The sequence below is a fragment of the Lonchura striata genome, chromosome 3 (assembly GCF_046129695.1).
Source record: "Lonchura striata isolate bLonStr1 chromosome 3, bLonStr1.mat, whole genome shotgun sequence".
In the NCBI taxonomy this organism is placed as follows: domain Eukaryota; kingdom Metazoa; phylum Chordata; class Aves; order Passeriformes; family Estrildidae; genus Lonchura; species Lonchura striata.
In genome coordinates this window covers 45,358,150-45,381,078 of record NC_134605.1, presented here as the reverse complement: position 1 = coordinate 45,381,078, position 22,929 = coordinate 45,358,150, and the positions used below count along the sequence as shown (strand labels likewise).

Sequence of the window (22,929 nt, the reverse complement as noted above, 5' to 3'; positions counted from 1 at the left end):
TTGGCCTTTAATTGCCTCAGACACATTAACTATGAAACCAGAAGCAGAAGTCCTAAGACAGACAAAGCATCAACTTCCCATCTTTGAGCTGGACTGAAAGTAAGTATGAAGGCCAGAAGAATAGTGATTTTTTCAAACTATTTCTTCTTTTGTCATTTCTTTATGTGACAGAGGAAAAGGTTTCTGAAGCTGCCATTCTTAAATACAGTTGTTTGAAAAGGAGTGATGAAACAACTGCTTGAACATAAGCAAAGACTTCTTACCTGGTAGTTTTTTCTCCACTGGCTTCTGTTCAGGTTTCTCAGGACACTTAATTGTCAAAGCTTAAGGAAGAAGGATGAGGCATTAGTGAAAGAATGATAAGCCTTGTTCTGGCAGAAGCTTTCTAGTCTGTTTTTATTACAAATTGTTTCCCATAGCGCAGCCTGATCTCAAAAACTGGGAGGTAGCCTGCATCTCAGCAGTTAAGATAGCAAATAGTTATTATCTGAAAAATTAGTTAATTAAAATAACAAAGTTTTTTATTCATCTTCGGTAAATTATTGTAGAAGTGACTTCCTAATTCTTAAAGGTAGGATTTTTTGGTCAAAATTAGTATATAACTAAAAATGCTTAATTTCTATTTAATTTTTTTTTAATAACCTGCAGTAGAATGGAAATTGCTTATTCAGTTTAAAATAGGTTTTTGGTCCTCTCAAAAGCACCATACAAAGACTTTTAAAGGACATAATTAGCCTAATTATTTTACAGATATTAAAAGACATCCTTAAAAAAAGCTTTATGTTATATCTAGCCAACCAGATTCCTTGTTCTATTTAGTCTTCCCCCTAAATGCATTAAAATGTAATGCTTGAAAATACTATTTTGCCCATGGAGTAAAAAGTTTCAGTTCTTCTATGAAGTGGGAAGCACAGCTAAATGAATTTGCAAGTTGAGGATGTAAGCTAGATTAAGTTTGTAGACAGCCTCAAATACCAAAGCTACACATATTTTTCTTGTCTGTCCTAAAGTTAAGAAGTAATAATAAAAAAGGTAATATCAGAAAACAGTGCAGCTGTTGAGGTTAAAACCTGAGATGTCTTCTGTAAAGAAGCCATTCACACAGTCAGAATGGAGTATCAATAACCTTTGTTCTCCATGAAATCTTAGTTGAGAAAATAATTTGGCTTGGGTTGAGGGGGAAAATGAGAGAGAGTACACAGAATCAGGTTTCCAGTCACACTCACTGAGATAGTTCAGAAGATCAAAATTACAAGCTGGAACTTTTTGTTCTCCATATACACCTAGGAGACACTAAGCTCATAAAATATTCTAAATGCAGAAGGAACAATTTTGACCATTTCTGGCCTCTTACTCAGGAGCTGATTTTTCAGAGTCAAAGGTTGTTGTCTCTTCAGTTCTCCTTCTTCAGGTGCTCCATATTCTGTTGGAAGAAAAGCACATGTGGAACCCTTCAAAGACTAAACCTCGAGACCTAAGACCACTGTGTGCAGGATTAGGCAGGAGTTCCCTTGGCACAGACGTGGTGGCTCCTGCACCATGCAGTGCTGCAGACATGAGCCTTGTCCAGCTGCTACAGCATTCAGAACAGGGATGTGCTGCTTAACATTCCCACTGCTGAGAGAGCTACTGAATGGATGGATGCACACAGGTGCTGGGGTCTCCAAGGCAGGGAGCCCATGTTCCTGAGGCAGCAGTGCCCTGAAGGGTGCAGTTCTGTGCAGAAGCCCACTGGCACGTGGGCTTGCCAATGCATGGGCTTTCCTAAGGCTGTAGCAGCATGGAAAAAGCACCAAGGGGAAGAGAAATTGAAAACAGACCAACCCGGTGCTTCCACAATGCCAGAGGTGAGGAAATGCTATTGTACTCTGTTTGTACTTACTAAGACAAAGTATTGGATATCTGGGATGGGCAGCAAGAAATTCTTCATTTGGTTTGTTTTTCTCTGGGTTCCAATGCCCACCAGCTTCTAGCCAGTCCTTTCCAAATATTTTGCGATAATCAAGCTCTGCTCCTCTTCTTTCAGCAGGAAGGATCTGTACTGGCATACAATATAATTATATAACTTATAATATAATTATATAACTTTCCAGACAATAAAATCTAATCAATGCCACAGACTCCTTGGTTTTACTTGGTGTTCAGTATGTTTCAGTGCTACCAAGAATCTTACAAACCACGTCTCCAAATACTGAGTGATTCATATATTCAGTATATTTTAGAGCCATTAAGAGTCTTAAAGCCCCTCTCTGTACTTACTGAGCCATAATTGAATATCTAAGCAAAGACTCTACTGTATATGATGATGCAAGGATGTTTTCTGTAGCAATGGATTAGATGCTGCTTCTGCTCTCCTTTATGATAAACCTTTGCTGAAAGTTTGATTTGGTGTGGATTATATTTTTCTACTGCAGAAGGCAAATGTTAGTAGTGTGGTCACTAAAACAGATCTGACTATGCTGCTTTTTCTATTTTTTATTTTTTTAAGAGTATAGTTTTTGTTAACAGTCCTGAAACTTCAACACAATTCAGGCACTGAGAAAACAACACCATTGACTCATCTTGTCCAAGTCCCCACTAAGTTAGCAATGCTCACAAAGAGGGCTCAGTCTTGTACTGAACTTGTGACTGCCCCACTGACAAGGGGATGGAATGGTTGGCACTTTACTTTTCGGGCACCCAAACAATCAATAATCTTAAAAGAAACTGAAAACAATTCCTCAGGCAGTGAGGCAATTTTTTGAAATATCACACACCTCACAGTTGTTCAAAACCTCCAACTGACTTATCTTGGCAATAATGAGCTGTATCAGGGTCTCTGGGTTCTTCTCTGTGTTCATGAAGGGGTTATTGTTACACTGCAGTGCCCGCAAACTTGGCAGTTTATCAAGCTCATTGATAGATGACCACTGAAATGGAAGCGAAGAGCCTTTTGAGGAAATATAAAACATCATTTCAGAACAATAGTGGGTAACACTGACTTTTCCTGTACAACAAATGTGACTGGAAAAATTCTTTTGATCATCCGAACCAAGTTCTTGGATCCTGTTCATTTAGCTAAGGAAAGATCTGCACTCCATTTAATTAAAAACCAAACCAAAACAGAAATTAGTCAGACAAAACAAAGAATTAGTCAGAATTTTAGATCATTAGATTCTGTGATAGGAATTATAAAGTAGCTGCCATTATATAAATGTGTTTTAACTGTTAAGAAATATTTTAAAATTTTTAAACTATGTCTCTGTATTGAACAAAGTGTTCAGTAGTTACCCTCACAATCTTACACATAAAATCAAAGAAAATTTAAAAAAGGAAACTTAAAAGTTATTCTTAAAGATGCATTTATTTATTAATTGTGAAACCATCACAATCTAACCTACCTGTGATATTTTATTTTCATTTATTGCAAGGCGTTTTAGTGAAGGAAACATTTTAGTTTTGCATCCTAGGAAAAGAGTAACAAGAAAATAGTGAAAACTCTAAATAAAGAGAATTTTAAAACTATAAATAAGTTACTTATTTTACATACCAAATCCAGCATCAGGAAAGTGAATAGATGATATCCCAGTATTTCTAAGTATTAGCTGTTCTAATCTGAAATTTAATAGATACAATGATCACTGTATGTGGCACAGGAAGTTTTTTGCAAATAGATAAAACCTAATTTTTTTTCTTTAATAGAGATCTGCGGCTTTTGGTATGGTGCAGCACCACTAACAAATGAAAGGCAGCCTCACAGGCAGTACCCAGACTTCAGCCGTGTTCAGGCAATAAAATTTTCAGTGAGTAAGTGCAACAATTTCAAGCTTTCAGAATGGCTCCTGAATTTAAAATGTATGATTTTCTAAATGAATTTTTTAAAAATAGCTTGTGGCTATTGAAAATTATGGCTGCTGTTTTGGTGTACAGGGAAAGATGATAATTCTGCAAATTAGCAAAATGTGGTAAATCACTTTCATTTCATAAGTGTATAATGAAAACCTAATAACATACAGCTGAAGAATGTGTTATTATACAACAAAAACAAGATTATATTAAAATAGCTCAACTGAATAATGCAGTTACTCTCCTCAGGAGGGCAAAATGCCTCTATTTCAAGATCTCATGAATCTTTCATGCAACATCAATACTATCATATTTCAGCCAACAAGGACTACAGAGATTAATATCTAGGACAAAGAACTTCCAGCAAATTTGTTTACAGCTACCTGGGGAGCTGTGCTATGAGATGCAGCTGATTTCCATCCAGTAGCTGGTTGTCTGAAAGGTCTAACAACTTCAGGGTCTGCAGGACGTTATCAGGCCTGATGCATCGGGATAAACAAACACAAAACCAGAATATTTGAAGTTACTGGCCAATGAAAACATTATTTTCCCAAGTATATAATTGCATGCACACAATTGTGCACATCTATAAATGTTCTGAAATACATCATGTGAAATTTGCATCAATTATTGTCGTAGTAATGTAAATGTTACAGGAATGTAACAGTATGTGCTGTGTAACTTTGTGGTACACCAGTGGCTAACAACTGACTCATGTTACTCACCTTTCCAAAACTGTAATACTATTAGAAGAAAGGTACAACTCTTCAAGTACTGGCCATCCTTGAGCACAAAGAAGAACCTAAGAGCAAAACTTTATTTAATATAAAAAAAGATGGGAATATTTCAGAAATTATACTTCATGCAAATTTGCTTTGAATGTGTTCAGAAAAAGCTATGGCTTCCCAAGCCAGAGGAACAATTATTAAAGATTTCTTAGTCTTCCCTTTCTTCCATATGGCTCTCCTGTGCCCAGCTCTACCAGCACAGATGACATCAAAGGGGTTCTGCAGTCACAGGACTGTAAGTCTCAGGCTTGTGGCCACACCCACAGCTGAGACTGCAAACTGAATTAATGACCTGGAAACTGAATTAATTTATTCACTGAGGTGAAGTGACCAGGTATTCCCTATGATGAGGTGAGGAACAGGCTGTACAAACTCTACATGTGCAGAAGTTCCAGAACCTATGTGTATAGCTAATAGACATAACACATCTGACAGAATATTTTAAATATGTTAATTTTTCAGAGCTTGAAGCCTTTTTTATCTTGGGACTGTGCCAATCTATAACCCAATAAAAGCCAAGAATTGCATGAATTCAACACATTTTGAAGTTTGCAAGCTCTCTAAAGAAAATAAATTAATTCAGAAAGGGCTACAAAATGAACAAAGATACTTTTATTTTAGATCTTATGCCCTGAAATTGCATAAAAGATGCTATTTTACTTTACACAGCATTAATCCATCCAGCTGCAGATCTATGTAACTGACTCGTAATAGACACCACGTCAAGGGTAAATACTGAGATGTCCTCAAGAGGCAACCTATGATTTGGAGCTCAACTGCTTTACACCCCAAAAGATTAAAAATCAACCTGCTGTCATATCTGTAATACACAAACTCAGATGTAACAACTTTTCCTCTTCCAAATCAAGAGCAGGGAACACTGATATTTCATCTCTTTAATCTGATAGTGTTTCCCCATGTCAACAAGATGGATCAAAATAGTTATCCACTGGTGATGAAGCATGACAAGAAACCTGCAGAGTCAAGAGAAATGAGGTACATGTTCAAGTAACTGCCCCACAACAGCCCAGCACTGGGATAGATGGATGGATGGAATAAAAAAAATGCACAAAACTGAAATATCTCAAGATTTTTCAATATGACTAGAAAATTGCCAAATGCTATGTTACAACACAGTTCCAAAAAACTCAAATTGCTAAATTTCCAGCTACTGCTTAAAACAGCTTCTCAGAAACAAAAGTTCACAGATCTGACACTGAATTAGCCCTCAGGAAAGAATGAGCCCTCATTGTGAACAGCTGATGAGGTAACAAATACCCAGAAGAGAGCCACTGATGCTCAAAATCAGAAGAATGGAAATGCAAGAGCTATTGCAAAAGAAATAAAGATGAGAACAAGAAACAATTGTCACCATGTCAGTTCATGATGTTCCTGTATCTTTAGTCTGTTTATCTCAAGAAGCAAATAATATAATTGGGAAAGGCACAAAGAAGCTATACAAGAATTAAAACCATGAAACGGAGAATAGCTGTTCTCAGTTACTTTCATATAAAACATTGGGATTTACTAAATGAAATTACCAGGCAGTGATATCAGAACCCAAAAAAGATTGAATTTATGTTAAATGATATGCACAGCAAAATTTGCGAATGGGTTCTTAATACAGTTAGATAACTCATGAAACAAAAATATCCACAAATATTAATTAGAGGTATATAGTTGAGCTCACAAAGCCACACAATTGCAGATTACGTTCTAAGAAGCTCTTAGCATGTGCTTACCCTTTGCCTAGAATTTTTCCCAACTACCTGCTGCTACTTGCTAGTGTCACAAGCATGATCCTGCACTTCTGTTCTAACCCAGATTTTTCTTTTACCCTGTATAATAGTAGATTATATTATAAATACAGAATCTTAATTTGAAAACAGAATCACAAATATAACATTATGGTTTAAATGCTGAATAAGAAAGAAAAGATTTGGAGCCATAAATATGAAGTCATTACAATCAAATGCATTAATTCAATTTCTAAGTAAATGGCTGCTAACTTTAAGTTATTTTACAAGACATTTTTCCCCCTTTAAAGTTATATGTTTTGTTTTGAACAATCGATCAACAATTCTACAGTAATAAGCTCTTTTACTGATATACTGGTAATCTCAGAAGTATTTAGATATATGCAAATCATATACTAATGAAGTAATTCTTTCTGAAAACTGATGCTCAAGGCATGTGAATGGGGAGCTATGTATCACTACATAAATTAAGCATGTCCCTCTCCTGTGAAAAATACTTCAAAACAGAGGAACAAACTAAAAAACCATCCAAGTATAACTATCCCAATGCCATATATTCTTACATATAACAGCAAGTAATTTTGAAATGCTGTTCACCGTTAAATGGTTTTAATTAAAACACTCTTTAAGACTTTTGCTTATATCCCCATCGATAATTTAAATGTATTTCTCATTTGCTTGGATTATATTCATTACTATTTTCTATTTGGAAGTTGACTTTTTAAGTAACTCCCCTCAGAGCTTAAGCAGTGACATTTTCAAGTGGTTTGTTCACAGAGTACTGATGTCAGGCACATGGCTTTATTTTTCCCCTTTTGTTTGGCTGCCCTGGAACACCACTTTCAAACACAGGCTTGTGTCTCCCAACTTATAGGGAATGAATTGGAACAAATTTATAAAACAGATTTTGGAACCAAAGATGTCTTTATGGCCAATGACAAATCATCAGCTAAAGCAGAGTTTCAAAACAATAAATTCAAAAGCTGCATCATTTAAAATTGCTCTAAGCTGGGACTTTCTCACTGCAATTTAGCCCTGGAGAACTCTGATCTGCAGCCATGGCTCCAACCAGCCTTTCAGTCACCCCATGGAGGGATGAAGGACAGCCGCTGGCAGGTGCCAACATTTTAAACACCACAATGCAGATATGATGAGCACTAGGTGACATTTAAAATGTTTGTAGCCACTTAATTCTTCCATTCCCTTCACCATTCATATTGCTGCTACTATGGAAGGATTATCAACTGGCCTGCCATAAATCCCACAGGCAGTTTTAAGAGCACAGTGAATGGACACTAAACAAAAACACAGCAGTGACCTCCCTCTAGTCCTGCTGCAAGACAAGAGAATGAAGAAACTTCTTTCTACTCAAACCCCAGTTTTGTTAAGTGCTCTTTTACTGGATAGCAGCCGGCAGCTGAAATCTGAAAAGTCATGTAATTTTACAATGCAGTACTATAAAATCTGACCCTGAGAAATCCAAATAACAGTTTGGAATTTAGAAGCTATTATAAGTGACATGACACTGAGATGCACATCCTAAGCCCCATCTCTGCAAAAAGGCCCATTGCTAACTATAGCTGACAGCAGGACTTCCTTCCTAATAAGACGTCATACCAGGAAAGAGTCACGTAAGTGTGCCCTAATGTTTCAGTGCCTGAAACAAGTCAGAGCTTTGTTTTTCCTCTGCTCTGTGCTGCCAATAACCAGGCATCATATGGTTCAAGAATATGATGCAAAGTAATGCCAAAACAAGAATTTCTCATCATAAGGAAACATTTTCTTTCCATTTGCATTTGTTCTATTGCATGCAGAGCACATATAAATCTTCAACAGCTACCAGGAACCAAGAAGTTTTCACTTAGAAAAACTTTTGGCCACGAAGATATATTGTACTCCAATTGCTTTCTTTTAATTTGGCAATTTACAGATGTAGATGAAGTAAAATGTTTCTTATTAGACTCCTATCCAAACATTGCTTCCTTCATTATGTAGGAAGTACATAAGTCAATATGTAACTAACACAGTTACCCCACAGCACCTTTTCTAAGGATGATTTGATTTCAGTAGAAAAATACAGTGCACAAATGTTTATTGTGCTTTCCTTGCCTCAGAAACCTAATGACATTAATTTTTTTTTTTAAACCAGGAAAGGCTATTACCTCTGTCCATGTTATTTCAGTTTGATTAAGTGCCAGAATCTTCAAGTTTGAAAATGCACTGGATGTAAAAGTTGATGTAGATGGAAATCGCATTTTGTTTTCACTGCATAAAAAAAAATTATTTGCATAATAAATAATCACTTTTATTTAAGTCATTCATTTGGAGCTACACATTAAAGAAATTTATACCCTCCAAAAACTAAAATCACTGCCAAACTGTCACATATTTTAAAATATAATAAAATATATTTCTAATTACATTCAAACATGCTCTTTCCTAATTTACTTTCCTGCTTCAGAAATGCATATTTATTCAAGAATGCATATTTATTCCTCTGTGGCCTCTTTCTCTTTCACTAAGTTTTGAACATGAAAAAAATTATTTTCATTAATATTCAATGAAACAAAGCCAGAGCTTGGGCTTAAAATCCTTAGTTTTGACTGAAAATGAGGAGCCTAAATGACTGTCCAGACCCCAGCAAAACAAAAGTATGTAAAATCTACTCTCAATAGCTAAGTATCACTAAAAAGAAGAAAATAGTAAGATTCTCAAATCTGCAGTCTTCAAATCAGCTTTCATTATTCACCCTGAAAGAGAAGTTTCAAGGCCTAATCTACCTGCATATTCTCATAAAAATCTCTCAGTGTAGTTTATAATTACATACTTATGAGTAAAATTTCCACATAGAGAGCTGGTTGATGGTTAATCACTTTTATTCTTCTTCCAACATTCCATGCATGAAAAAAAAAATCAGTAATAGATTTACCTTCCTTTTTTAAAGCAAACAGAAGGTCAAAACAATAAAAAACTGATTCAGACTATATCAGTTTGCAGTGGTAAGCATCAAATCCCAGCATCAATCTCATTTTGTTTTCCGTTTTTTTCACAAATAACTTCTGAAAACCCTTCAGTCTAGAGTACTCTTCTCAACAATGAAAAACTGAAAAAATTATTCTGGGTGAATTAAATTTCTCTGTATTCTCATGCAATAAATCATTATATACTCTAGGCAAAGTTAGATTTTCAAATAGCACCCAGGTTGCAAACAGCTGTTCATTGCTAAATATTGAAGAAAATTGAACACCTGCAGCTATTTTAAAAATACATTTTTGCCACACTAATGATAAGATGAAATAAAAAACCTGGCGATTTAGGCTGCTACCTAATACACTGTGTTGGTTCACACCAGAAGATTATTGTAGCATGTGCCAAATACAGTGTATAGGTGTATACTAGAAATGTTCTTTATTTTGAAATTATTTTATGAATTTTCTTGTTCCAATAGAACTGTAGCTTTATTTAACAACATCCTCCTTCCTTTTCCAATGTCATCATTGTACAAGAGATTTTCCCTAGATCTGTCACCATGGTCTTAACAGTTTCTTACCAGCATCATTGTAGGACAGAAATAGACTAATGTTTGGGATAATTAAGGTTTATTCAAAGCATTATGGATAATTAAGTTTAGCATCAAGACATGGTAGGCTAAACAAAAGTGGGCTCCTAAATGCAAGCCTGACTGAGCAGCCAGAATGTATCAAGAATAATAAAAAACAAAGATCAAGTCTTAAAACTTTGAAGAAAATGTTTTCCAGTACTTAATTTTACACAGAAGCTGAACTCCTAGGGTTCTAGTCTTTTCTTGAACACAAATGTCAGAAAAATATAGCTCACAACTTAAGCAGTTGCTTAAGAATACGATTTAAAAAAAACAAAAAAACCCTTAACTCCCATTAGAATTACTCTTGTTGTATCCAGTTACATTTAGAAATCTGATTCCTGAGCCTGATGGTTTTTGTTCCTACCTCAAAGGAAGAGAAACTTAAATATGAATATTTATACCTGACATTAAGTGTTTCCAGATTTTGAACTTGAGAAGCAATAGCTATTACTGTCTCCCAAGATGATATCAGATTTTTTGATAGGTTTATATGCCTCATATCTGAAATTTCTTGTTAAGAAAAATAAACTTATCTCAAAACTGAGCTTTTTTTTTCAGAATTAGAGTTTTGCTTTGAATCAAAGAGAAATAGATTACACTAAGGGATGGTACTGCTCAGTTACAGCAAATTTTATTTTGATTTGTGATATGGAAATGGCTTATAGTTTTATAAAAGAGCTTAACCATACAAATTCTCAATTGGATTAGTTTCTATATTAGTTTCTGAAACTGCAGTCACAGTAACAACCTATGACTATACTTCTATTTTTATGTACAATTTGCATTCCCTTTCAAAAACTGTAGACGTCTGGCTTTTTAACTTTATAAAATTGCATTAAACTTTTAAATATAAACTTCAGTTTTTTTTTTTTTTTAAATAAAAGGATACAAGTATCATTCATTGATGTGAACACTTGGAATGCTAAAGTATGTACTTTATTTGTGGCATCATGCAATATAGCAAAAAAAGGATACTGGCACACGTTCTGCTGATTTCCTCTTCCTGAGCAGCATGGCTCACTGCACACTCACGCACTGAGATATCCACCAGTTTGTTCAGCTGTCTACATGAGAAAGAACATTCTGTCAGGTAATTTTCAAAGAGAAATATGTATGTTACATAAATGCCTGGTTTTTACAAGTACACAACATCCTTTTCCTGTGTATCTCCTTTGGAATTAGCAATGTGCAAATTACTACACTGCAGTGTCATTCGCACTTGAAAACAGACACATCTCTATTTTTTGCCTTTACATCACTACTACAAAATAAGTCTGGTTGAACCACAATTCCCACACCCCCCAAAAACCCTCATCCAACTGAAATAAAGAGTGGTAAAAAAGATTAAATATATCTGTACAAATTGGAATTTAATTAGAGATGCCAAGTTAAAAAGGTTTTGTGCATGTTTTGCAAGAGGTTCAGAGTTATTTGGGCAGTCTTCATATAACTTATCAAAATTATTTTTGACTGCTTAGTATGCTTTGGGAGACAAGGAGAATAGTTGTGGAATATAAGCTCAGAAGGAGGCTGCCACCTACTGAACTAATACATCTCTTCTGCTGGAGGCCATTAGAACTGCAATTTATTACACATCAATTAGTTACTTCCTTTTTACCCTTCCAGGCACATGAACATGAAATCAACTGATTGAAAAACTCTTTCACTAGCAGTACAGTGACTTTGTCTTCCCTCTCTTGGTTGCAAAGTCATTTGTGATATGAGTAAACAAAGACTAAAAAACACTATAAAATATTAAGAAAACATTAAAATATATCTATTTTTAAAAGACCATGCATGTGTATGGTGACTGCCAATATCATGATAATTTATCTCTCATTTCTCATGAGACATCATCATCTGCTACTTTATGAAACCAGAATGAGGATTGTTAGCACTCAAACATGGCATAATCCCAGTTCCTATTTGTAAAACCTGTAAATTATGAATCCACAATCGGAAGATTTCTTTCTTTTTTCTTCCACCACAGTGCAGTCTGGCTGGCTTTTAGACACAACAATTTTATATGCATAGGAGTTGCTTCCTTACAGTTGAAATACTACTTGACTGATCAGTCACTAATAATGTATCTCAGATTTTCATATATTACACTTGCCTTTGCTGTTCTGCAACAGAATCCATGCCAACAAATTCCACAGTCTTCGTTCCAAACACGACTGTATCCCCTGTCCCACACTGAGCATCTTGCTTATCGTTCAATCCATACCGATCCTTTACTGCAGTAAGAAAATCTACTCCAAAATTTGCCTTGTTTGGCCGGATGAATGATCCTCCCTTAGGATGCCTAGAATAGAGCAGCCAGGAAAAGTTATCTTAACAATGACTGACTAATTAATTACTACTTTAAACAGAAGTACAGAGAACCAAAACAGTCAAAAGGCAATCTACAGGCTAATTGTAAACATCAGTGTTCCCAGCCAGCCAGGTAAGACTTTCGGAGTATCTTTGACAGTACTTGATAGAAGTTCACATAGTGAGATACCATGAGAAGTGGAGCACCAGCTCCCCAAAATGTACCTACACATCAAAATTACAGTGTCAGTGCCATTATTAAAAATAACTGCTCTGTTATTTCCAAACTCATTATGAAGTCAGGTTCTCCAGAAAAATAAGTTTCTACCTATGGATAGACAAAGTTACCTAAATTATATAATAAATGTGCTGGGAGTTTTACCAAAGCCTGAGAAACACTCAGAATAGTGATTGCAACACTGTATTTGACTTGTACAATTCACTAGTAATTCTATCACACAAATGACACAACATACAAATTGTAGCACTCAGAACTCTTATACAAACACAAACTTCAAAAAATCCTGATACCAACTTGGCAGCAATTTCAAATATTCAACAAAAATATCCAACCAATAATGTGTGTTCAAGACAGTCCAAAGAAGTTTCTTGTTTTCTCTTGAGCACTGAAAAAAACTTTGTTGCATTCCCATGACTTGCCATACAATTACTTTAACATTTTCTAGCAAAGTTAGCAAGGAAACACAGTATCAGAAAAGAACTAGGAGAGACAAGTTATGGGAATGGTGTCACAGCGCAGATGAGGATCTGATAGGAGCATCAGCCAGAAAACATCAGGAAGAAAATTGGTAGCTATGAATATCTGTCTACCATCAAACTGAGAAGACAGGAGGCTTTGGTAGGAAAGTGCACAGAAGGAAGACATCACTTATGTAAACAAAACTTCTCAAAACAGCATGTAAGCATTAAGTGTCTAATTAGCAAACCATCATATAAACCACCAATGCTAAAAGTTCAAAATTCTCATTAAAAAGCCAGTAACTAAAGGCCTCAAATCTTGTGGACTGATTACAGGTATATGGAATAGCTTGGGGACCATGTATTCACATTTTTGTTAAAAAATCAGTGCTGGGAAATTCCTGTGCCAGTTTCATTCATTAGCCTTTCCACTCTCATATCCTAAAGAAGGACCTAGGTAGAAATTCAGTATTACTTACTTTCAAGATATTATCAGTCTAGTTTTGTAATGACTATGATTAGAGTGCAATGATTACAAAAGAAGCAGAAAAGCAAACTCCTAAAGAATGTAAATCTGGTATGAACTTTTCGTGTTTGATAAGCATTTTCAATACATTTTTAATCCAGTAACCTTCTCTTAAGTAATTTCTTTCATTCCTTTGAAATTCTTCACAGCTTGGAAACACTTGACTGATTTAAATATTAAACTTCGTCAAATGTAAAAATGATGTGACGCTTTCTTAATACCTTTTCTTAAAACAGTAAATTACCTTTTTATGACCTGAACTAAAACATTTCTTGCCTGCAAATATATCACTTCTGCATTTAATTAAATCAAACAGCTTCACGGATGGCAGCTAGTACTGGATTCTGCTTGGGAAAAATCCTTGTAGTCTGGTCTGTCTGCAATGCACACTAGGTCGTGATGTAAGTTAATTCTGACAACAACTGTCCAATTTCCCATCACCATGATTTTCTCATCAACATCCCTCTACACTCAACAGTTCTGCTCTCCTCAACCCTCTCACCAGAGCTAATCTAGAACCTCACTTCTGCATTCCTCCTCTCATGTAATTTATCCCTATCATGGCCAAGACCTTTGGTCTCTCCATCACCATATCCATTCCTAAGACCACTTCTGTCCTCTCAGGTTACCACTTCTATTGGCATCTCCTTCTTCATTTTCCATGCAGGAACCAGTTCTATCCTTATGGAGGAAAAACAAACAAACAAACAAACAAAAAAAAAAAAGCAAAGGAACCTAGCTACCCTGTCCCTTGTCATATAAGGCTATAAAAAAATTTTAATGTATTTATCTCTCAAGACCCTTTTCTTTCTGTCATGACCACAAGATCATAGGTTTTCTCTCTCCTGTTGCTCTCACCTCCCATTACTCTGCATTTAACTATTATAAATTACCTAATGTATATTTAAATCCATTCCACAGCCTAAGCTTCTTTTTCAGTTTTAATCTATTTGTTTGATCTACTTTATCAGGAATTGTCACAAAAGGCAGGAATGGAAACTGCAATAGGAACCTATTTTCAGGCAAAATTATTGTGCATTCAAGAAGAGAGGTCACTGTAACTCACACTGCCTGTATTCAATTTTACATTAGGACATATGAACTGTAAAGCTGCATGTACATATCAAACAAATAATGCACAGCACCTGAACTAATGCAATAATGCACCTATTAGCCATCAGTCTCCATAACTGGGAACTAAACAGATAAATCCTAATCCAAAGAATCATCCAGCATGCATATTGTGTTATGGAAGAACCTATGGATTACTGATCAACCTGACTTAAGATGAACACTCAGAAGTCTAAGAACGGGGATTTTGCTCTCATGTATGCAAATTGCCTTGCAAGCAGAACAAAACACTGTATGGAAATAGAGTGGTAGAAGATATGACCCAATTTTCTTAAGCAGAAAATGTGGAATATGCTCAAGTGGGGCTCTGGCAAGTGACTGGCTCTAGTTAATACTGACACTTCCTACTGGCTTTTAAAATCGAGGTTGACCCCAGTCTTAGAAATCATCTTCCAGGACACTTCCTATTCATGATTCAGTAGCCTGAAGCATACAACCCATCTGTTGGCATGCCCAGGGCACTTCAAGGATATTCATTAAAATTTAGATTAGCTGTCAGCTTCCACTGAATAAGGAGGACATTTGGCATCATTCTTTGCTAATGTAAAACACAGTCATGGCACTGCTCATCATTACAGGTACACGATGGCTCTTCATATGCTTGGGAATTATCACACACACACACACTTCTCAGTACTGAAGAACAACACAGGACTACATAAATCCTAACAGCTACACACTTGAGCTGTCTGACTGCAGAAGCTCTGAGCCACGGAGAGAGATGTTAGCTTTATCAGCCTAGGCAGTAAACATGGATCAAAGGGCTTCTTTGCCCAGCACTGTCTGTTTGCAATGATCAACTCCAGGCAATTACCATCATGACTGCAGCAAATGCACTACAAGGCTCATAAGGTGTCACAAAGCGGAGCTGTTTGAATCCATGCACGTCTTTTCTACACAGATCTGAACAGGTCTCTTCGTTATAGGGGAAGGTATTCAACAGACAAAATTTATATTAGAAGAATCTACACCCTGCAGGAAGAAAATCCTTTAAGTCTTAGAAAGAGGCCATGGCACCAAACAATGCTTACAAATGACACCTAACACTAACCTGCCATGGTGTATCAAATTCCTCACTGAACAGCAGAAGTTTTGCAAGCATGAGCAAGTACTTGAAGTTCTTGAAAGTTTACCTTAGTTAAACAGACATGAAACTTGACTGTGTGCTTTCAAAAAACAAGACATCTGCAGTTTTAGATGCTATCTTGGGGTTCTGCTGGTGCACAGTACATGTTGGAGCAGTGGTTAGGGACAACCTTTTGCTTCAACACATTTCTATTGGCAGCAAAGAGCACAAGTTTCTGATGAACAAATCTTCTTAACTAAAACCTTCTCAGGAATCTTAGGAATGCTTTCTGCCTTTGAAAAATGGAAATAATTTTTTCTTCCTGGACACTAAAATTATATTTTTCCTGTATTTGAAGAGTTTGTTTGTGCTCTAGGTGGATATTCCGGGAGGTGAATGTGTCACCCTTGAAGAAAAAATAGCCTAATTTAATATAAACAGATCTTTCATGGAGTAGATAATCTTGAATCATCATGGAGCAGATCATCATGCAACAAATATAGGACAACTAGGGGAGGAAGCTTGTAACCCACATTTCCCAGGGGAACACACACATACAAATGTCTGAGTGGATCTGTGGAACAGGAACCTATAGGAAAGCACACTCATGTTTCAAAAGCTAGATACAAATTTTAATACTGTTTTAAGGCTTGATAACTCCTCATCTCTCTTGAAGGACTGCAGAATTTATAATATAATTTAATGTATAATATTATAATATAATTTTATGTATAATTTAATTACGTTATACACTACTGCAACTGACAGCTAAAATAGCTTCCTCAGTTATTAAGAAACAAGAACCTATTATCAGGAAAAAATGGAACACAAAAACACCACTAGATTGTGCATTGCCATTTCTAGCTGATACAGGGTTGTTGAACATGCTCATGATGTCAGCATAATTTGAAGTATGGCTGTTTTGTTCCTTGGTATTCATATTCTTAAGAAGTTCAATTATCACCACATCATGACCCAGATAAATGTACTGCCATGAAAATAAAAGTTTAGGTTATATTTTAAAAAAACCTACTGTAGAGATCACAGAGCTGTAAGCAGACCTACTGTTTCAAGTAAGGACTTGAAAAGAAAGAAGATTCTCTGGTAACGAGAATCTCAAAATCAGTTTTATTTTCCTCTTATGGTCTTATTTTAAAATGTCACTCTGAAAGATACATTTTTAAAAGCTGAAATTTTCAAAATTGCCTTAAAAACAATTTCAAAATGTCCTTTCACTGCATTTGTTTGCAGTACAAGCTGCTTCTGCTTATCAGAATTCAAGGAGTGAGCAAAGTAGGCTTGTAGGAAAGGATACTCATGATAAGGTGTAAGTGGAAAAAATACAGGGTTTTTTTTTAGATGTGTATATTCATCTATAAAGAAACATTATTCCCTCCTAATCAGCAGTACTAAACAGGTGATGTTTTAAGATGTGGGAGGGTTTTGTTTTTAGCATCCTTTAGCTAAAATAAAGTATTTTTTACTTAAGTTTGCCTATATTTTCACAGTCCATACAAGAACTATAAATGTGTCTGCACACAGGAAGTTATGTTTGTGTGTCTTGGTGGACTGCTGGAACTGTGTATTCTCTTAGACTCCAGCAGGACCTCTTCTGATTGGAAAATAGCAGAGTACAAAGAACAGGTATTGAAAGAACAACATGTTTAAAGACCACAACATTTACATTTGTTATGTGTATTGAGCTTCACCCAAAACATTGATTTTTACATCAAGAATTAAGGTTACTATCTGAGATCTCATCTCCTGGAAGCATACTAATGGTTGCTAAAAACCCAAGAGTCTATACACATGCATATAAATATCATATACACAAAGATGTAAAGCAGTTGAGTTTCTGGAAAACATGAATGAAATGTTCAATTGCTTTTTCTGTCCAGAAGGATTTGGAATGGTCAGTCAATTATTTCTATTTTTTTCTCCTACAGCAGAACATAGCTAGCTTCAATTTGGAAACTGTTTCAATTAAAAGTATTTAGGAAGCAACTTCCACTAATATATTAATTTAAAAGACATGGTTGTGATAAAACCATAATTTCCAATTCTTTAGCTGAAACAGAACATCCAGCGATGTTGATTTTTTTCTTGGATTAAGTGTGTTTAGCCTCCTCAAGCCTTGTTTTATTATTATTTGATACAAGGGGAAAAAAATACCCAGTCCTCACAGGTCAGTATTTTCTACTTTACTTATTTTTCTGAAGAACAGATTTTGTTCTCCCATCCTTCACCTCTTCTATGCTCAGGAACTTACTGAGCTAGCAGTTTGTAGTATTTAAGAGCCATTGATGACTTTCTTCCATGAAGTCATCCAGTTACTATTTAGCTTACAAACTTCTAGCTGTTGCATGTGTCCTGACATAGAAATCAACAACTTGCTGCAGTTAATATCCATCGTATGAGTCCTGTATTCTGCAATCTCAAACTTGTTAAGTGCTCAAATCCTTTCACTTAAAAGTAACGCATGCATATATTTTAAAACCCCACACGGCTGCACTATGTTTTGCATGTAGTAAATCCAATGAATATATTTAACAATTCCTTAGCGATACATATATAACCCAAATCATTAACAGGAACTTGGCATTTTCCCGTAACGAGATACATATAAGTCAGCTTAAATTCAAATATACACTGTATTTGAGACACTTAATATAGACCAATATTTCAGTTCAGAATTACCTCATGAAAGTCACTAGGAAATATTGATTTCCTAACTAAAGTAAAAGGTCTAAAAACCTACTAACAATAACATCAAAAAATCTCATTTTATAACATACCTCTGACACATGACTTGTATAGTTCTTGTATATTTCCTATACCTGAATACCTGTAACTGGATAAATATCAATGCAGGAGGCTCTATAGTTAGCTAGTCAAAGCACTCAGAATTATGATCTTTTTAATACTGACCAACTGAAGGGTTTGCCCTAAATATTGCCAAAGGGCCTTTTCCCATGAGCATCTCATCACCACATATGACATGCCAATGTTATGAATCAACTCACCTGCACTTAAAATACTGTGTTCCTTCATAGCTGCCATCATGCTTTCCCCTCTGAGGATCATCCCATTCCACGCCCAGCCAAATTCCTGAAAAAAAAATGGTTGATACTCTTTCAAATTTACAGCATCATATCCATAGAAATCACAGCTGGAAAGAACCTCTGCAGCTCACTTAGCCTAACCTTCTCTCTCAAAGCTAAAAAAATTTAGCTTTATCACTTGCACTAAAAGAAGTCAGTCAGGTAATTTGTTACCTAGCCAGTCCTTAAAAATGTCCAAGGAGAGAAAGGTTACAACACATCTGGTGAACTTTCCAGTGCTGCATTGTAATGGAAAAGGTTTTCCTGCTGTGGCCACTATCCTTTATTGTATAATCTAGTACTTGTAAGAAGAGTTGGGCTCTGCCATCTTTGTAACCACCTGTCAAACAGCTGCAGGAAGCCATTGGATGGCACTTTTTCTTCTCTTCACCACATTAACCAAGCCCAGATCACTCAACCTCTTCACAGCACGTGTATGGTCTGTGCCCTTAACCACCCTGGCAGTCCTCCAAGACTCCTCAAAAGAGATCTTTGAGATCCTCTCAAGCTTATCTGCATCCCTCTTGAACTGGATAGTTCCACAGCAGATACATTACTCCAAGTGTAACCTTGTCAAGAACCCCTGCCCCCAGAGAGGGATAACAGCTTCCTTTAACTTGCAGGCCATGTTCATCACCTCCCTCTAAGGTAACCCAGTACAACATGTATCTTTGTTTGTTACAGGTGATCTCTGTTGGCTCATATTCATAACAGTATCCAACTTAACTCCAAGCCCTTTACAACAGACTCTGTGAGTCACTAGCCCTTCCTGGTCCCTACTACATATGGAAATTTATCCTCCTTGAATCTCTTGGGTTCAAACCAAAAGTTCATAAAGCTTGATCTGGACAGCAATTCTGTCTTGTATCACAGCAGCCATTTGAGGGTGAACGCTGCTCATCACCCAAGTCACTGAGGAATACGTAAAACAATACACACCTCAGCATTTACTTTCGTAGTACTCACTCATTACCAGATATCAAGTCATTAGTTACTTTTTCACTTGGTAGATTTCAATTTATTTAATGGTCCATTCACCTACCTTGTATTTCTTCAGCTTCCAAATAAAATTATTTACAAAGACATTATTCAAAGATTTATTTAAGTCAAGGAATATTGACTTATTTTCCCTTTATCCACATTCACAGTCATATCATCATAGAAAGTAATGACAATTGCCAAGCACAACTTCTTATTTACAAGTAACAAATGCTTCCAACTACCATCTTGTCCTTCACAGGCTTGGAAATGGATTCCAAGGAATGTGATCTTTCCAGAAACTGAACTGAGGCTAAGGACTCTGCAGTTCCTGGTCATCCTTCTTGCCTTTTCTAGAACTGTATGCAAAGCTAGTCTTCTTCCAAGAATCAGGAATCTTCCCATAAATTTGAACATGTATAGTGGGTTGAGCCAGGCTAGATACCAGGTGCCCACTCAAAGCCACTCTGTCACTCCCCTCCTCAGTTGAACAGGGGAGAAAAAATACAACAAAAGGCTCATGAGGTGAGACTAGGCCAGGGAGAGATCACCCACTGATTACTGTCATGGGCAAAACAGACTTAAATTGGGGAAAGTAACTGAATTTATTACCAACTAGAATTGGAGTAGCCTAATGAGAAATAAAACAAATCTTAAAAATACCCCCACCTCAGCTCTCCCTCCTTCCTGGGCTCTACCTCCTCCCCATGAGAGGTACAGAGATGGAGAAGAGGGGTTACAGTCAGTTCATCACACCTTATTTCTGCTGCTTCCTCCTCAAAGAGGGGAGGCCCTTCCCCTGCTTCAGTGCAGGTTCCTCCCGTAGAAGACAGCCCTCCACGGACTGGTCCAACGTAACTCCTCCCTACAGGCTACAGTATACTTCCTTTGGAACTGCTCCAGTGTGGAACCCTTTTTTTCATGGGGTGTACTCCTTCAGAAAAAAAACTGCTCCAGGACATAAGACCTAAGAGGAACCCGCTCCAGCAGGGCTTATCATTCAGGTCTACCAGGAGCCTGCTCTGGGTGTAGTCACTACTTCCTTTCAGGCATCCACCTGTGCGTGTCTCCTCCATGGGCAGCAGGTGGATCTCTGAACCCCTGCTGACCCCCCTGGGCTGCCAGGACACAGCCTGTCTCAGTAGATCTGCAGGGGAATCTCCTTTCTGGAGTGTGGAGCACTTCTTTCCCTTCCTTCTTCACTGACCTTTGCGTCTGCAGGGCTGTTCCTCTCGCATATTCTCTCTCAGCCCTTCTCTGGCCACAGCTACCTTGGTGCAAAGAGTCTCTTTTCCTTCCCCTTAAAGATGGTTTCACAAAGGTGCAACTACCATTGCTGATGGGCTCAGCCTTGAGCAGTGGCAGGTCCACCCTGGAGCCGGCTGGCAGTGGCTCTGTTGGACACAGAGGAAGCTTCTGGCAGATGCCACCCCTGTAGCCCCTGCCACTCTCAGAGCCTTGTCACACAAACCCGAGACAATATGTTATCGAAGGAGCACCTGGTCTGGCGACCTGCTGCGCTTACCTTCCCTGACTATTCCAGAACAGAGATCAGGAAAAAGACTGTAACATTCTTCTTACACCCTTTTGACAACTCTGACTTAAAAAAAAAAAAAAAATCTAACAACTTACGCAGATTAGAAGTCACCATATTTACACAAGAACAATGAGGAAAAATCAAACTGTAAATTGCCTCGTTTACTCGGCAGTGTTAATTAAGAAGAACATGAGTAACTCTCGAGAACAAGCATAAAATGTGAAGATGATTACTTTTGCGGCGCTTACCTGCAGTAGGAGACACGCTGCCCACATAGCGCACGGTCCCATAGTCGGTGCCACAGGCGACCCGCCGACCCAGCGCATCGGGAGGCACCGCAGCGGCCATCCCGGGCCGCCGGAGCCCGGGCTGCTCCCCGACCTGCCGGGACAGCAGAAGCGCCCTGAACACACGCGGAAGCCGCTGCTCTCACGACGCCCCTACCTGGAGCCGCCCTTTTGCCGCCCGGCGGGCCCCGCCCGGCGCTGCCCCGAGCGCTCCCCGCTCCCCGCGCCGGCTCCTGTGGGCCGCTCCCAGCCCGCGCGGGGCCGCGGCCGCAGCGCACGCACCGGCGGGGCCGCTCCGCTGCCGCACTTCCGCCCGCGCCGCGCGGCAGCGGAGCGCTCCGATTGGCCGCGAGCCCCGGGCCCGCCCTACCCTGGCCCGCTATTGGCCCGCCCCGCCTTCTACCTGCCCAAGTCACCGCCCGCAGGGGCAAACCGGCCCGCGGCACCGCCGCCGCCGTGGAGCTCTCTGGGAAATGCCGTTCATCGAGGCGGCCTCGCCGCGGGGGATTGTCGGCCCCGGACCACAGCTCCCAGAATGCCGCGGGATGAGAGGCGGGCGCTCTGATTGGGCGAGCCGGGCCCGCGGGGCGGTCCGGGGTGTCCCGCCCGCCCCCGGGAATTGCGCCTCCCTAGGCTTGCGGCGGGCAGCCCGGAGACGGGAAAGATGCCCCGGGGAAGCGCTGCCGTGCTGTAAAGCAGCGAGCGGTGGGAAAAGCCCTGCGGCACCGGTGGACCGACACTGAGCAGGAGATGGTTCCGAGTCCGTAACTCAAGGCGGGAGCGCTCTCCGGTGAGCAGCGGCCGAGGAGAACGTGGGCGACCCGCCGAGCAGTAAAGCTCGCCCGGAGCACCCCCGGAACACGGGGACTCCCAAACGCTTGTACTCATCTGTACGCTGCTACATTTGCTGCTGCATTTATTTCAACATTCAGTATTTAGGGAAAATATTCCCGGGGGGATCCAGGAAAACCGAAGTTTATACAGCAAAAAATGAAAGACCTGACTGTGTTCTAGTACCAGTTGGTGAGGAACAGAAATTTTGTAAGAGCTCTTCAGTTTGACAGGGATAGGTATGGCAAGATGGAAGAGCTGCGTTTATGAAAATCAAAGTATCCTAATTGATGTTTTTCACCTTTTTTAATCTCTTGTGTTTCATAATTCAACGTCTCATAACACCTTAATGCAAACAATATCATTTGAATGTTCGCACCACCAGGACTGGAACAATCATGACGGTAAATAATCAAGCAGCTCTTTCAGTCCTATGGCTCCATTGCATTAAATCTGTCCGTTCTTTTGGCGGGCAGCATATTAGTA

The 22,929-nt window shown here is 38.3% G+C and overlaps 1 protein-coding gene across 1 annotated transcript in view; it reads right to left on the bottom strand.

The window, feature by feature from the left end:
- Positions 1–21,921, bottom strand: part of TBCE (tubulin folding cofactor E) — a 29,414-nt gene extending 7,493 nt beyond the window's left edge. Inside the window, exons 1-15 of the mRNA XM_077782118.1 lie at positions 21,895–21,921; positions 21,574–21,706; positions 18,733–18,817; positions 12,087–12,279; positions 10,950–11,034; positions 10,376–10,475; positions 8,533–8,635; positions 4,551–4,627; positions 4,209–4,304; positions 3,530–3,594; positions 3,381–3,445; positions 2,757–2,909; positions 1,883–2,036; positions 1,355–1,423; positions 264–323 (exon numbers count right to left, since the gene is read on the bottom strand). Coding sequence (XP_077638244.1) covers positions 264–323; positions 1,355–1,423; positions 1,883–2,036; positions 2,757–2,909; positions 3,381–3,445; positions 3,530–3,594; positions 4,209–4,304; positions 4,551–4,627; positions 8,533–8,635; positions 10,376–10,475; positions 10,950–11,034; positions 12,087–12,279; positions 18,733–18,817; positions 21,574–21,673 — 1,405 coding nt within the window. The 5' untranslated portion in view covers positions 21,674–21,706; positions 21,895–21,921. The remainder of the gene's footprint in view (positions 1–263; positions 324–1,354; positions 1,424–1,882; positions 2,037–2,756; positions 2,910–3,380; positions 3,446–3,529; positions 3,595–4,208; positions 4,305–4,550; positions 4,628–8,532; positions 8,636–10,375; positions 10,476–10,949; positions 11,035–12,086; positions 12,280–18,732; positions 18,818–21,573; positions 21,707–21,894) is intronic.
- Positions 21,922–22,929: the final 1,008 nt, after the last annotated feature.